The sequence below is a fragment of the Sarcophilus harrisii genome, chromosome 3 (genome assembly GCF_902635505.1).
Source record: "Sarcophilus harrisii chromosome 3, mSarHar1.11, whole genome shotgun sequence".
Lineage (NCBI taxonomy): Eukaryota > Metazoa > Chordata > Mammalia > Dasyuromorphia > Dasyuridae > Sarcophilus > Sarcophilus harrisii.
The window spans coordinates 406,576,008-406,593,986 of record NC_045428.1 but is presented as its reverse complement, the minus strand read 5'-3'; the positions used below and the strand labels follow the sequence as shown (position 1 = coordinate 406,593,986).

Sequence of the window (17,979 nt, the reverse complement as noted above, 5' to 3'; positions counted from 1 at the left end):
ATCCTGCTCATTTCCTGTTTTAAATAGTCAATGGGATAAGAATGCGGGATTTTTACACTTTTAAAAGTAATGAAATTTCATTTAAGTAAATTTTTTAAATTATTTATTTCTTTGATCATATAAAATCATGTAGTGACCTGGATTTGGCTCATAGCTCACATAGTTTACTGATATCTAATAGATTATATTGTAATGAAAAAAAAAGTTACATGTTTTTCCTTTTATTAATCTTCATCCAAATGCTCTCCATCATATTCTTATTCCTGGATTTCATCACATGGGATAGTTTCATATTATACTACTCAGCTTCTCTAGGCTTCTTGCTCTATATTCTTTCAAAACTGTTTATTTTGAATGAGTTCTATCTATATAGTCACATGTTCCATCTGATCAATGATATCTACTAGATACATTTATTTCCTTGCATAAAGAACTCTGATTCCTCTTTCATTTTGCCTAGCATTGGATATTTGCATTTTGGTATTTGAAGACATTTATTTTCACAATTGGCTCCTTTTTTCTGTTATTTTTTTCTCCTGTGAATTTCTATGTGTCTCAATTGCTTTCTTCTTTCCTTATGACTCCTACTCTATATATGGTATCTAATTTTATGTCCATATAAAGACAGTTTTCTATGCCCTCCTGCCACCATGTTTTTTAATTAAAAGTCATTTTGATTAACTTAGCAAAAATAGGGATAAAAACTGCACTTTCATTAATATAAGGAAATCCTGAGGAAGGAAACTATCTACCCACACAAGTTGTCAACTTATCTGATACTTATATTCTTTGAGAGTTATTTAGAGTCCTCAGAGATTAATTAACTTTTCCATGGTTATGGAGACAGTATATATCAGAAAAGGGATTTGTGTCCAGATCTTTCTTATATCAAAACTGGCTCTCTATGCACTGTGTTATGCTGCCTATTTTAGATTTTAAAATCATATAGAAAATACATCCTTAGCAGACTTGATTCGATTCATTCCATCACTTGTATAGGATCAAACCAAACAATTCTCTGTTTCTCAGATCCTCCTAACTTCAGGGCTGATGCTCTAAGGCACCAACTAGCTGCTCCTGCTAATCAATTTTTACTATTTTTTTCACTGACAAATTGGTTCCACTTATTTTTTATTCTTTGCTATGCCTTGTCATCTACCTCCTTCTTTAAGTCCACTTTTGATCTCTAGTCCTTAATCTTTCTTCAACCTTTTCTTACAAAATGAATTAGAACTTGGATATGGAGATTGTTCTCCTTCACATTTTCCTCAATTTCTCCAAAATTTTAATCTTTTCCAAAAGTCTACATTCTCCAAATCACCCACACAATTGCCCTTTTTAAATTTAACTCAAATCTTTCTCTTTTCTTTCTTCCCTCTCAACCATCCTCCACAGAAATGAGGTGAATAACTATACATAACCATTATTCTCTTTCACCCACATATTTTTGAAGCCCTTTTGATTAAAATTTCAACATTTCCCAAAAATATATTCTTTCTAGACAAATTATTATGTGTGCCACATCTCTGTCCAGGAGTATATGCTAAGCCTTGGTCTAAAGTTTAAATTTTATTCTAAAAGCAAGATATCCTGTATTCTCTTCATTAATATGGGCCAGGCCTGTTCATATTTCCTTGGCCTATGTAAGGCACTACATTCATGGATAGACAATGCAATCTAATGATCAAATTCTATTTTCTTATGTTTCTTTCTCGGATACTCTGTTCCCTGGTTTTTAATCATATAAAATTATAAGACATTTGTAACCTAAGAGATAACTTTGTTCAACCCTTTACTGATTATCAAGAGCAATTAGACAAGGAGAATCACCAAGAGTATTGGCTAGTTTTTACAAAAAAGCTTTTACAAAGTTCTAATCAAAGAGAGATTCTTGATGATAAGCTATTCCAGATATTTCTCTTTGCGGATGACATTGTGGTGATTGTATCAATTCACATCCTAATAGGCCATTTATAAAGAAGTCATTCAGAGTAGATTGACCAATCTATCTACCCACTATCTATCTTCCTCTTCTCTTTCTGGATACAGAATCTAGTAATCGGATCAACATTATATACCTGGAAAAGACATATCAATTAATTGCCTTTTTGATCAATTCATTGTCTTTACATTGGCATGACTCCATTCACCACCTTTATACTTACTTTATGATAAAAAATTCTTTGGCTACCCCATAACTATACATATGGTCATCATTTATTAGTATATAAACTGCTTTAGGTTTAGAAGGATTATCTATCTTCCTTTTTGTTCTTGTATTCCCAATATTTTGTATAGTTTTTGGTACATATGAGTAGTTTCTCCCTCAATCAGATATTTTGATTGAGATAAAAGTGTTAAAATGAAACAAAGTATAAATTGATAGTAGAAAAGAAAAGGTAACTTTTAGAGTCTAAGATTATTAGTTATAGAAAATAAATAATAGTCTACTTTTCTAGCATCAGAAAAGGAAGAAGAACATAAAAAGTAAGAACAATTAGAAAAAGAGTATGTAGACAAAAGTGAATTTCTGGTCCTTTAAATCATGAAAATAGTCATTATTAAAAGAAAAAAGAAAACGCATATATAACTTCAATGATATAAAGAAGCTTCTTGAATGAGAAAACTTCTTCTAGAAAGGAAGGCCAGCACTTTTTCTGCAGCTTATAGGCTTAGGCAGCTAAAAGAGCAAGAAGTTAAATGACTTACATAGATGTTATATGTATATGTCCAAGCCAGAACTTGAACCCAGGTCTTCTTGATGCTGAGGTCAATTCCCTATACATTGAACAACACTGCCTCTATCTAAAAAAAATCTGAAATATATAAATATTTCTGAATCTGAAATATATAAATGAAAAATTAAAAAAAATCTGAAATATAAAGATTTCAAATAAATAATATATAAATAATAGACAAAAAAGTCTACTTAAATTAAAAGTTTGCTACTGCTTTGATTTCCATTATTTATGCCTAACTTAGTAAAACATCATTTGATGTTTGCTGAAATACAGTGGCTAAGAAGAAACAAACATCAGGAACAAGGGTAGACAATGAATGAACCCTATTATCTTGGCCCAGTTATTCTACCATAGAATATAACCATGATGAGGGGAACAATTTCAGTGCATCTGACAGTTGTTCTGCTTTGAAATGAGAGTGAAATATTTTCTTTCTCCCCTCTTTTTCTGCCTCTGCTTTTCTCAAAGTTATTTCCCATTCTGTTTATATATTGCAATTTCACAGTATATGATTGGATCCCCTATACACAAACATTTCTAATTATTTTTAGAATTTGAAGGCTTTACTCCAAAAGGAAGTCTCAATTCAGTTCAACATTTACAAAGCATGTATAATATGAAAGCCACTATGCCTGACAATGTTGAGATATATATAGAGAGAGGTAAGTGAGATGTGCTCTCCCCTCAAATTGCTGACAGTCTAGCCGGGAAAGAGGGTATCTTTGAGAGAGATATCACAAACAAACACAGTAAAAAGTGAAGTATAGATAGAAGTAGATAAAATGTTGTGCTATTTGAGCACTGCATGGTTATATAACACATATTTCCTATCTATACTTTATAATAATTTGTAGCCAACATCATATAGTTTAGTGTTGGAATCTTTACAAAGTGTTAAGACATTGGAGTTGTTTTGGAAAAAGAACACAACAGGTTAGTATTTGGAGAATATTATCACCTTTGATGATACATTCATAGTTTCATTGCCATTATGTAAACTTTCTGAGTTTCTAGCTTTTCTCCCATATGTTTATATTTTCTTGCCATTCCAGAATTTCTTTTGCTTTATTATTTCCTATATCTGTACTGGATTCAAATAGCATTAACTTATCCTTAACAGAGTCAAATAAAACTCTAGAAAGCTTCTTTTATTAGGAGTTGAGTTTTTATATGCAAATCCTACTTTGAGTTTGTTGAATACATATCATTTTATATATATATATATATATATATATATATATAATAGTATTGATGGGCCTTCTGAGTATTATTGTTTTATAGGTCATCTTTATGTCTGATGGAAAGATGCCTTTTAGATCTTTTTAGACTCCAGGAATATGGACCATAAATAAAGCTTTTCAAAATCTGGTCTCTGGTAGTTAATTTTATCTCTGCTGACAAACTTGTTTAATATTTTCCCTTGAAGAACTGATTCTTTGTACCCTATTTTTGGAGACAGGAAAAAAACCCTCTATATTTATGAATAAACAAATAAATGTAAAGTCTTGGCCTTAGAGTCAAACATGACAGAAGCATAGGAGTTTTAACTTAGAAAGAGTTTAAATTAATTGAGTCATAAATTTTCCTCTAGATTTTATAATTCAACCTGCATAATTCATATTTCTGTTTATATTTAGAATTTCATTTCTCTAGGGAGTTATGCTTGCTGACTTTCTTTTAGAAGAAATCATTTTTGAACAGCCTAAAAAACCCTGAACCTTTTTCATTCTTTTATAATACTAATAATACTAAAAAAAAAAAAACACAACTAGCTACCAGGGAGTTATGTATGTTTCTGGGAAATTAGTCTCTTAGATTATTTTAGAATTGCAGCAAAGTAAAAGACTCAATCTTCAAGCATTTTATTAAGCACCTTCTAGATACTAGGAAATCTGCATGGCACTGGGGATACAAAAGAGAGAGAATAACTGCCCTCAATGAGGTTACCATTTCATCAAGAGTGCAAAATAAACTGAAATTTTATTTTCTTCCCAAAAAGACAGAATAAAAGGCTTCCTAAGCAATCACCAATACCTGCTGGTCTGACAGCTATCGGACAAAACAGCCCAAATCATAAAAGATGGGTCATTTTTAGTAAATTTTTTAGTGAAACGGAGCAAGACTAGAGTCTGAACTGAAATCCAGTAAAACTAGAACTGAATAAGGATTCTCAAATCCCTATCCTCTTAGCCTCCAAAGCTTTAGTTATTAAACATTTTGGATCCAGTAAATAACTCCTTAGTGTAAAATTGCCAAGGTAGAAATGTATGACTCTGAAATAAGTTTTCTCATCTTTAAATTTAGAGTAATTTTGTAAAGAGGTGTTCTGTTGCTATATATCTACAGAGATTTAAACAATGTTCAATCTAATAAAATCTCTCAAAAAATGGTAACTTGGAACCAGTCTTTTAGCAGCATGTAGAAGTATACGGAAATCATTTGAATAAATTTTACAAAATTCTTTTCAAGTGCTCATGCTTTCTCTGTCTTTAAGAAGACTTCAACAATTCCTGAGAATGCCAAATACTATTTCCTATATATGCCTGGTTTTACATGAGAATTTTTTTTTTTTTTACCAATGTTACTTATTGGATTATTGGGCTATCAGTCATCATCAAGCCAGCCAAACATATTTTCAGTTTATTGCTATAAACTGGTGTGCTGGCTGACTGGAAACTCACTCAGCCAGCCAGGTTTAGAGATAAAAAAATATTAGCAGATGTTGGGGTGATGAATGAACAGTTTCAGACGGCAAAGGACTAGCATCTAATCTATGTATCGACATATACTAATTGAATGTTCAGTGTGTCCATTGCTCCCTTAAATAAGTTGAAGAAGGAAATTAAATCTGGAATCTCAGCTTCCTCTAATACTGTAGTGTCTCTATATGTCCCTTTTATACAAATAATACTGGTTAGCATCAGCAAGACAATATGTGGATAGGCAGCATATTCACCCAGGTGCTATTACAATGATATAAGGCATGGTGCTTTGCTTATCACCTTCAACAATTCTACCTTACACTTAGGGGTCAGATTGTCAGCAGAAATACTTCTATCCACAGGAAATAAAATCACTCAGAATATAGGTAATCATCTTTAGACTCAGTTTAAACAAGCATTTTGAGGACATAAACCTTATTTACACTTAATGGAACTGTGCTTACTTGGAAAATGGGATAATATATTTAGGGAAAAGAAAATGAATAAAAATCTAGTATAAAACCAAACAGACTTTTGAATTTTATTATTTATCACCAAACATGCATAATTCAGCTGAATTTATAACAATCTTTTAAAAATAATATTTAAACCCTATCATTTAACTAACAGAAGGTATTTTTCCCACAGATTTTACAACTTTTGATATTTTTTGCTGTGATGGGCAGTACATACCGGTTGGTTTTCTATCTGTTTGAGAGAGATGAGAAGAACATTAACAGATCATAACCTTTGGCTATCTTATTAAAAATAGGATTAGTGATGGATAAAATTGCTAAATTAACAGGTCAGACCTCTGTTATTTCCATTATGGTGAGGCAACTGTGATATGCTATTTGCCCAATCTTCTCATACATTTCTCTGCAGGTAACATGTTAGGAATGAGAATAATAGTGATACATTCTGTTCTGTTTTTTTCTTTTAAGGAAGCTAGTGAAATGACTTCTCTACTTGTGACATTTTGTCTTATGGACATCAGCTCACTCGAAATTTGTAATATATTCTCTTGCATTAATAATGATTTTAAAAAGCAGAACAATTGTCATGAAGAGCTCTTGGTATTCAGATACTTGCTAAATGTCTTCCTAAGAGATTTCTGTGCCAACAGGAGGTTATTTCAATGTGCTTATCTGCTGACAAATATAAAGCTAGATTTGAGTTGACAACATTTAAAAAAAAAAATTGTGCAGGGATTGAATTCCTGAACGAGGACCCTCCCTCTACCTGCTAGTCAGCTATTTATTTGCAGCTAATTAACTTAGAGAGGTAGAACAATGAGAGGTAAAGTCACTTGGCACACATATATCTCATAGCTAGTATGTGACAGAAATGGCACCTAAGTTCACATCTTCCTAACTCTGAGGACAAATCTCTATTAACTATACCACTCCCATAACTGTGGAGGCTCTCATACATTCCATTGTACAGACAAAATAATAATTTGTATTTGCATAGAATTTCCTGTTTTCCTTTTCAAGTGGATTTGCACATTGCATCATTAACAAAACAGCTCTATGAGTTTTTGTAGCGACAACTCTGGAACAGATGCATTAATAATCTTCTTTTATGAAGAAAAAATTGAGGAACATAATGATTTTGGGAAAATTTCCTTAGCCTGCCTGGGCTAGTTGATAGAAAATTTAAAACTAGATCTCAGGTATTGTGACTACTGGCTGGGCACTTTTTCAAACAAAATATATTCTTTTACTTCAATGAAAACATTTTATTTCTAAGATAGCTATTTGAATTTAATTTCCCAGTTTGCTGATCATTTAATACAAATTTACATATACAGTTTTGGCCAGAGTTCTTATTGGATCTTATTGGGACCTTTTTATTTTTCTCCTTAAACACTACATTACTCTATCCTTTTATGTGTGCTTTCATATTATAAGATCCAGCAGTTGATCTTATCCAATCAAACCAATCAAAACAATGAGTTGGATTCAAAGGTTAAGCAATACAAAAGGGAGGAAGGAATACAGCCTACTTAATGATGAAAATGCAAATCTTGGAATATTTTTCAAGAAGGATTATGTATGTTACTGCAACCAAGGGGCACTAAAATTGATACATTGACCACTAACACACCAAACGAGTATAGCAATTACAATTCTATTTAGTAATGGCACACCAGTGTCCAAGTAGAAGCTCTACTCTAAATTAAATTTATGTGCATTTGTAGTGCTCATATTTGTGGCATCCTTTGCCAAAACAAATTACAAATTGTAGGTTTTGGATTGGTTTTCATACCAAGTAAATGAAGCCTAAAAATAAAATAATTGCCCCCAAATATATGAAGGATTTAAGAAATCTGTTTCTAAACTTCACAAAAGTAAACTATTTTTCTCCTGTTCATATAATATATATTTCTTTCTTTTTTATGAATAACAGATGGATGCTAATTACTTCACCCTCATAATTAAATCTTCTACAAATTTATATAATATCAAATATAATGCTGTACTTTCTTTTCTCATGGTGTTTGGATTTTGAAGATCTTATATTTTATCTATTGGTTAATTTGCTAAATATTTGTTCATGATTTTTCCCTTGTATATGCAAAAGGTTCATAATATTCCCAACCTTATTTCTTAAAATAATTTTAATAGTTAAAACTTTTTTAACTTCTCTAAAAATTTTCTTAGCATCCCTTTCACTTAATAGAATGTTATTCCATATAACAAATTATATATTTATATATATAATTTGTAAAACAACTATATATAAAACAAGCCTGAAGATATGTTTAATATTTCCCACCCATCCTGCCTCTGCAAAAGGGAGATGAGATGTCATCTCAAATCTGTTCTTTGGATGCATAATTTTTTTGTATTTTTGTAATATTCCACCTTTGGTTGTTTCCTGGTTGTTCTTTCCATTTAAGTTCTTTGGGATTGTGTATAGTTTTTCTTGGCCCTGCTTGCTTCATTCCACATCATATCATATAAATTATCCCACACTTCTCTGTATTCATCTTGTTCATCATTTTTTATAACGTAGTAATATTTCATTATATCCATGACCACAATTGAGGATTAAAGGGTATGCCAGTGGTGGTGCAAAATCTTATACTATGCACAAAAGTATGCAAAATGTTTAGAAGAATATGCAGGTCACCAAAATAAGATCAAAATGGATCCATCATTTAGGCAGAAAGAATGAGATTATAAATAAATTAGAGGAACATAGGATAGTTTCTCTCTCAGATCTGTGGAGGAGGAAAAAAATTTGTGACCAAAGATGAACTAGAGACCATTATTGATCACAAAAAAGAAAATTTTGATTACATCAAATTAAAATGCCCTTGTACAAACAAACTAACGCAAACCAGATTAGAAGGGAAGCAACAAACTGGGAAAACATCTCCACAGTTAAAAGTTCTGATAAAGGCCTCATTTCCAAAATATATTGAGAATTGACTCTAATTTATAAGAAATCAAGCCATTCTCCAATTGATAAATGATCAAAAGATATGAACAGACAATATTCACATGAAGACATTGAAACTATTACCACTCATATGAAAGAGTATTCCAAATCACTATTGATCAGAGAAATGCAAATTAAGACAACTTTGAGATACCACTACACACCTGTCAGATTGGCTAAGATGACAAAGATCCTCCCCTTTGCAGAGGCAGGATGGGTGGGAAATATTAAATATATCTTCAGTCTTGTTTGATATATAGTTGTTTTACAAATTATATATATATATATATGTGTGTGTGTGTGTGTATATATAATTTGTTATATGGAATAACATTCTATTATTAAGTGAAAGGGATGCTAGGAAAATTTTTAGAGAAGTTAAAAAAGTTTTAACTATTAAAAATTATTTTAAGAAACAAGGTTGGGGACATTATGAACCTTTTGCATATCCAAGGGAAAAATCATAAATAATAATAAGATTATTATGAAAAAATAATGATGAATGTTGGAGAGGATGAGGGAAAACTGGGACACTGATGCATTGTTGGTGGAGTTGTGAACGAATACAAACATTCTGGAGAGCAATCTGGAATTATGCCCCAAAAGTTATCAAACTGTTCATACCCTTTGATCCAGCAGTGCTATTACTGGGCTTATACCCCAAAGAGATACTAAAGAAGAGAAGGGGACCTGTATGTGCCAAAATGTTTGTGGCAGCCCTGTTTGTAGTGGCTAGAAACTGGAAAATGAATGGATGCCCATCAATTGGAGAATGGTTAGGTAAATTGTGGTATATAAATGTTATGGAATATTACTGTTTTGTAAGAAATGACCAGCAGGATGAATATAGAGAGGCTTGGAGAGACTTACATGAACTGATGCTAAGTGAAATGAGCAGAACCAGGAGATCATTATACACTTCAACAACAATACTGTATGAGGATGTATTCTGATGGAAGTGGATTTCTTTGACAAAGAGATCTAACTCAGTTTCAGTTGATCAATGATGGACAGAAGCAGCTACACCCAAAGAAAGAACACTGGGAAATGAATGTAAACTGTTATGTTTTTCTTCCTGGGTTATTTTTACCTTCTGAATCCAATTCTCCCTGTGCAACAAGAGAACTGTTCGGTTCTGCACTCATATATTGTATCTAGGATATACTGTGACATATTTAACATATATAGGACTGCTTGCCATCTAGGGGAGGGGATGGAGGGAGAGACGGGAAAAATCGGAACAGAAGTGAGTGCAAGGGATAATGTTGTAAAAAATTACTCAAGCATGGGTTCTGTCAATAAAAAGTTATTATAATAAATTAAAAAAAAACACTTGAGAGTATAGGAATAAATGGTCTTTTCATTAAAAAAAGAAGAAGAAGAAGAAGTATATGCAGGTCCATTATGTGTTTTTACTGCTTGTGGCACACCCATAATTGCACCCCTATACACACATGCATATCTATATCTATATATATGACAGATAAATTGTCTCAATATAACTTGTCTCACTAAATTAAATAAATTTGATCATTAGACTAGAGGGGAAGAGAACTTTCCCAGAACTTTATAATTCTCCAACTTCAGCATCTAAGTCTTTTTGTACCAATAAAAGAAGAAAAAGAGACACCAAAGGATATTGACTAATACAGTTGGCTTGTAGTTCACTAGGGGTCATTTACAACAAAATGGCTGGCATGACTTCATGCCTTGAAGCGGGGATGTTTCTAAGAAGGACAGGTTCTATGTGTTACACAAATATGTCAGGGAAGTTCATGGTGCAATTACAGAAGGATTGGTAAGGGATAATAAAGCAAGGGCAGAAAGCAAGCTCGTTGAAAACTGTCAACCCTAGGATACTTGCTGAAATCAATCTCTGGAACCCAACTAGGAAAGGTAATTTTGTCCAATTTTCTTATATTTCCATAAAAGAATTATTTTTTCAATTTTGTTTTATTTTTCCAAAAAATAAATTTCCATTTTGCTGGATATTTTATTTTCTTATATCCCAATGCAAAATAACATGCTCTTTTCTCAATAGTGTTTTATTTTTTCTAATTACATGTAAGGATAGTTTCAACATTCATTTTCATAGGATTTTGAGTAGAACAATAATTTCCAATGATATAGGTTAACAAATTTTCATGAATAAACAAATCAATCAATCAATAAGCAGTTATTAAGTATCTAAATATACCAGGCCCTCCATGAGGCATTATGGATATAAATTTGAAGAATGAAATAATCCCTTATCTCAAGAATAATAAATTCTAAATGGAGAGATAATTACTTCTAACATTGTAAAGCCACATATTAGACATATAGGATAGTTTAGAAGGGAGGTCTTTAGCAGTTGGGTGAACTGGAAAGATTTCATGTGGTATTTGAGCTGTATCTTGAAAAAAAATAGAGATATTCTATGGTAGAATGAAAAAAAAGGGTGTATTTCAGGCATGGGGTTGGTCAGAACAAAAGCACAGAGAGAAGATAGATTGTTGTAGGTGAGGAATATAGACTTTTGCTATTTCTCCTACCAAATAAGATTATTATTAATTAAACTAATTAACTTTCAATTGCTTTTCTTCTTATTCAGGAGATAAAAAGTAGAAGCCATATCAATGTTTCAAGTAGCCATCAAGAAGTTGAAGCATATGAACAAGTGACTTCTAAAACACCTCAAATTGAGGTAAGAATTTAAAATAATGAGAAGGTGATGTTTTAGTTGATAAATGAACAATGATCTTAAATAATAAAATAATAAGGTAAAAGATAAAATAATTAGGGTAATGATATTCAAAGCTCTTTTCATCTGTTTCATCATTTAGTAGTTGGTTTTATTATCATTTACTACATTTAATTCAATCAACTCTGAAAATATTAGCAACTGTCTTCCTACTTCAGTGGAGGCAAATACTGGGGATAAAACATCCCTAAGGTCATTAATATTATTTCATCCTGAAGATTAGTTTGGCTTCAGATTAGAGTAGTCTCAGATCAGAAACATTTGTTAAATACTTATTATTACATAATGCATTGTACTATGTACATTGTTTAAAAGCAAAAAAATGCAAAACAATCCCAGTCAATATGAGAGAAGATGTATATGTACATATATACATGTATAAATAAAGTAATTTCAAGAGGAAGAGAAGTTAAGAATATAAAGAAAGGATCCATATAGGTGGTAGGAGCTGAGCTGAGGTAAGAAAGACATTCTAGAGATGAGAGTCAACAAAAAGATAAAAGATAGCTAGAGGACCAATTTGAATGTAGTGTAGAGAGCATTTCAAGTTGAATAAGAGGTTTAAATTTTGTAAAAACTAGTAGAGAGTTTATGGAGAGAGTTATGGAGAACTTTAAAAGGTCAACTAATAAGTTTATATTATATCCTACAGGCAATAAGAAACAACTGAAGACTTTTGGGAAAGAAAGTAAAATGGTCAGATATGTGCTTTAGAAAATTTATTTTGGCAATTGTGTGGGGGCAGATAAAATGGAGACAGAAATCTTAGAAGAGGTATTAAATAGGAGACTTTTATAATAGTACATATGAAAGGTAATGAGAATCTAAGCTAAGATGATGATCATTATCAGTATAGAGAATGACACAATTGTCAGAGAATTGTGAAGGAGAGTATTTGACAAGATTTAGCAATTGTTTGGATTTGGGGAAAAGTCAAGGATATATCTGGGACAATGGGCCTACTAACATAGCTCTGTTCCAGAAAACATGAATAATGAGGATTAAATTTTGATTGCATCTCTAAGTGTACTTTGAAACATTGGATGAAAATTACAAATACAGGATTCCCAACATATTTAACAACACATTTCTAATATTTAAATGTTGATTTGAATTTATTTCTTAAACACAGGTTTCTCATCTCGAAAAACATACCCAAGAAATAAACCAGGCCTCTCGATCAAGTCAGTATGTTCAAGAAACAGGTAATAACTTCCTATTTTATCTCCTTCTCCTAATGCATGTTTTACTTGCTCATTGCAAGTATAGCAATATTAAGTGTTATCAAACTATATAACTTTATGCCTAAAAACTTAAATATAAGCCATAGTCTTAAAATTGCCAAAGTATGAATGTACATATGTGTGCATGTATATGTGTATTTACAATCATACACACATATATGTATTTTTATGCATGTGTATTCAAAATATACATATGTAACATGCATAAACATGTGTAATATGCTTATATGTATTCTATAATCGTGTCCCATAATAAGAGCTGCAATATGTCTATATAAATAGCACATTAATTGACCCATTTTAATAGCGACCATAGCTAATAACAATAGCAATAATAATAGCAACCAATTCAAAGCCTTGCCCATAATCCATGCCATAAGGGGAATAAGACAATAGCAAAATAAGGCAATGCTAGCCAGAGGAATTTACCACATGGATTGTGTATACCCTAAAATATAGTTACCATGAAGGACTGACAAAGACCCATTTGCTGACCAATTGGATTCTGATGATGTCACTGATTGAGTTAAGGTGATTCTATGAGTCTAAGAAATAAAAGACATAATGTAAGATTGCAGATTGGAAGATACATCCGGTAAAATAGGATATCAGTATTTCACCTACTATAAGTACTTTTATTTAGTAGAACCAACAGCTAAAGAGGATAATCCATGACTGCAGATGCACTAGACTGAAGATATAAAAATTTTTATCATGTACGAGCTATACATCATAACAAAACTGGGAAAAGGTCTTATTCATACTTCATGCTGCTTTTTGTTAGTGTTCCAAGTAGTACATATTATAGGTTAATGCAAGATCTTTGTAACTTCATTTCCATGTCCAGATTTGATGAAGTAAGAATAAGGATTGAGAGGATTATTTTAGTCTGATGAGAGAAGAGCTAAAGAACTTGAAGGCATTAAAATACACTCAATAGCACCATCTAGTAATGAAATAGATGGTCAAAAATAACACCAATATCTTGAATGAGTTTGAAAAGGAGATGGGTATAACATAAAATTTAATTTTCAAAAGCTATTTTGACAGCACAACTACTACACCAAGTTACTAAAATTGGATTAAAAAAAAAAAAAAAACTGGCTTCAGCCCTAACCATCACATGAACATGTTCTTCCATAATACTTGAAAAAGTAGAAATCTTTTAAGCCTGTAGAAAACAGTAAGTACTGTGGCTTTTGTCATGGGAAAGGCCATAGAAGGAAATATGGTACTGTCTAGAAAAACTAATGACAAATATCAAATACCAACATGTCAGAAGCAACTTGAAAAAACTTTTGAAGACCTGTTGAAAGAGAATAGATTATACAATTATCTAGATCTTGTATGTAGTAGAAATTTTCTACATAATATCCTTTAACTAAAGGAAACAAAAAAGAAATATGTATAATGAAATCCTAAAAATAAAATTAGAAATTAATAATATTCTCAATCAACAATTAAAAGTAAAAAAAAATGTTAAGGCAATGCAAGGAATCAAAGTAGTACAAAGAATAAAAGTAACAATTCAACATCAATTTTTAAAAAGTATTCTATACTGCCTTGAGGAAATTCAAATAGAAAGAGAATCTCAGCAAGATAATGATAATGATAATAAATGTGGGAAATTCTAGACTCTCTGGCTGAGTAAAGTCCAACACAATGAAACTATGTGTTTGATATATGAAATAAAAAACATATCTAATGCACCATTTTCATCATGAATGGAAAAAAAATCACTAAAGAAAATGACAGACATTTTTGCCCCTCTGCAAAACTAAAATGTATTGGGCTCAAGTAAAATTCACAATTTTTTGTTTCACACACTTCACAGGGGTAAATAAATTACTTTGCCTTAGTGATGCAAATATGGTCCCATTTTAAAAAATAAACACATATTATCAAAGATGAAGAAGCCAATGCCCCTTCTAAGTGTAGGTCAATTTCATAAATATATATTCTATATAAAGAATTTCATCATTTATATGACTGAAAATCCATAAATCATTCCAAAAGAGTTTCCAAAAATTCTCAGTGGTATAAAGATCAACTTATTATTGATTCATTGACTGTTGAACATTTACACTACTTTTATTTACACTCACCAGATCTTTGACGCAGTATTGCACTCAGAACTTGCATGTTTTAACAATATGTAAAATGGATCCAAGCATAGTAAAAATGCTAGAGTGATAGATGCTTATGTGGGAAACTATTCTCTACTTAAAACTCTCATTTCACAAATTAACAGAAAAGAGTCAGGATAGTATACATTGCTAGATTTGTCAGATATGACTATTAATGATTCACCGCTGGAAAGTGATTCTTACACTGCTAAGATATAAAAGTCAAATGGGCACATCATGCATGAAAACTATATGAACACAACCAATAATATATCAATAATGAAATGTCAATCAAATGGTTGATCTATGTAAGTGTATTTATAAAGTAGAATTGATAGCCATTCAAATCAGGTCATTAATGCCAGAAATTGCAGAAAGCAATAAAAACTGTGTAGCATATCACTGAAGACTGCAAAAATGTAGCTTCTCTCAGATATCAGAATTATATAAACAAGAAGTTAAAATCACTGGAATCTTGTTATCCTTTATAAATGAACAAATCACAAATCTATATTATATAAGCCCCCAAAATATCATTGAGAATACAACAAATAAGTTCTGCTCTAACTATAGCATCCTTACAACTGTGGTTCACAATTGTTAGAGCTAATATTAATCCATAAAAATGCAAAACAATTTTAAAATAAATGTTGCCACAGTAAATGCTTATAATATCCAAAGAACATGGAATGAAAAGCTTTCAAAATGAAGTGTTGTAGTGGAAGAAATTAGCAGTGTATGAAAACAGGACAAAGTGAAGAACCCAAGCATGGCTAGGACATAGAAATTAACAGTGTATGAAAACAGGACAAAGTGAAGAACCCAAGCATGGCTAGGACATATTAGTACAGACATAGGGAGCACCAAGGGCAGGGGAAAGAAGAAGGAGTAAATAAGCATTATTCAACAATATACTATGTACCAGGCATTGTGCTAATCAAAGTTTTTTTTGTAAAAATATTGTCTCATTTGATTCTCATGACAATCTGTTGGTAACATGCTATTATTATTCCAATTTATAGCTGGGGAAACTGAGGCAGAATTGTGTCCAATAAGGCATCACTCTTTTTTTTATTTAATAGCCTTTTATTTACAGGTTATATGTATGGGTAACTTTACAGCATTAACAATTGCCAAACCTCTTGTTCCAATTTTTCACCTCTTACCCCCCACCCCCTCCCCCAGATGGCAGGATGATCAGTAGATGTTAAATATATTAAAATATAAATTAGATACACAATAAGTATACATGAGCAAACCGTTATTTTGCTGTACAAAAAATCAGACTCTGAAAATTGTACAATTAGCTTGTGAAGGAAATCAAAAATGCAGGTGGGCATGAATATAGGGATTGGGAATTCAATGTAATGGTTTTTAGTCATCTCCCAGAGTTCTTTCTCTGGGCGTAGCTGGTTCAGTTCATTACTGCTCCATTGGAAATGATTTGGATGATCTCATTGCTGAGGATGACTAGGTCCATCAGAACTGGTCATCATATAGTATTGTTGTTGAAGTATATATTGATCTCCTGGTTAAGGCATCACTCTTAAGTGTCTGGAGCCAAATTTGAACTCCAGTCTTTCCAACTCCAAGCCCAACACTCCATATATACAGATATTTCAAGATTGCTGATTTCTTTCAATAGTGTGATTATGTTGCTATCATTGGACCTTTGCACTTTCCTATAAAGCATAACAAGTTTCCTCCTTCTTGCTCTTTCTGCTCATCTTAGGCACAAATTTCAGGGCTTCACCACTTCAGGGTGCCAACTGTCCATCTTTCTCCCAAATACCGGGGTGTGCTAACTATAAAGCCTTTTTCAGAAAAGTATCTAACCATCCTTTTTAAAGTTATGAAATATCACACTTAACTAGAGGTTGAAACCCTCTGCAAAAAAAAATGACTAAGGTTAAACCTATCCTTTTGAATACTCCATCTTTCTTTCAGAATCAATAACTTTTCCCAAGTTGTAGCATTTTTCTTTGATTTGGGAATAGAAAGTCCCTTTAACTCTTGCCTGCTACTAGTTGTGAAACTGTCCCCTGTCCTCAAACAATCTCTGGAACTACTTACACCAAACTTCAAAGGACAGTGTAAATATGAGACAATGTGGCTTCATTTGATCCCATATGCTCTAAGACCTTTCAGGTCTTCTGGCAAAAAAAAAATGAATATAAGAAATATCAGAACTAAGGAAAGATAGCAGAGTTATAAACCTGTTCCTTCCTTGTATACATGCCTAACTTTATTATGTACATGTGGTTAATAGAAGACAGGCTTCAAGTCATCACATATATGTTAATTTAAACTTCACAACATACCTATAAGATAGTCACTATTATCTCCACTTTATTCTTAAGAAAAAAGGCTTAAACATTTAAAAGACATGCAGATGGGTACACAAAACCTTTGATTTTCCTAACTCAAAGACTAGTTTGTAATTTTCTTTTGTATGTATATTCCATATGCTAATCAATCCATTTCCCTATGACTAGTCTAAGTTGGTGTTTACCTCTAATTAATTTAAGTAATATCCAGTTTTGTTGACTAGCCTCAAAATTAATACTTAGGAAATTAGTACCACTTTCATAATTATGTGGAGAATAGGTAGATTTTCTTTCTTCCAATGAAGTGAGTAATGGGAAAATGCATTGCCTAACAAAGTCTGAAAACTAAGATGTATTGGAACATCCTGGTGTGCCTCTTCTCTTGGTTTTATTCCATCAAAGAACCATCCCTTCAAAAAACTGAAAAAATCTCCTGATGTTCTTTTGTGATTGCAGTTATTGATACACCTGAGGATGAAGAGATCCCAAAGGTTTCAACACAGTTTTTAAAACAGCACTTTGAAAAGACAGCCCAAGAAAAGGTCCTTCATTCTGACAAAGATATGGCAACTCCAGCCAAACATATTAAGGTAGGTGATTTAACGAAGACGGTCATTTGGAGGGAGGGCAGGATGGGTTAATAAGC

The 17,979-nt window shown here is 32.0% G+C and overlaps 1 protein-coding gene across 3 annotated transcripts in view; it reads left to right on the top strand.

The window, feature by feature from the left end:
- The window catches only part of XIRP2 (xin actin binding repeat containing 2), a 372,930-nt gene that overhangs the window by 337,830 nt on the left and 17,121 nt on the right, over window positions 1-17,979 (top strand). For all 3 annotated transcript variants that reach the window (XM_031960527.1, XM_031960525.1, XM_031960526.1), the window contains 3 exons: window positions 11,487-11,579; window positions 12,769-12,841; window positions 17,790-17,923. In XM_031960527.1, the coding sequence (XP_031816387.1) occupies window positions 11,487-11,579; window positions 12,769-12,841; window positions 17,790-17,923 (300 nt within the window). The remainder of the gene's footprint in view (window positions 1-11,486; window positions 11,580-12,768; window positions 12,842-17,789; window positions 17,924-17,979) is intronic.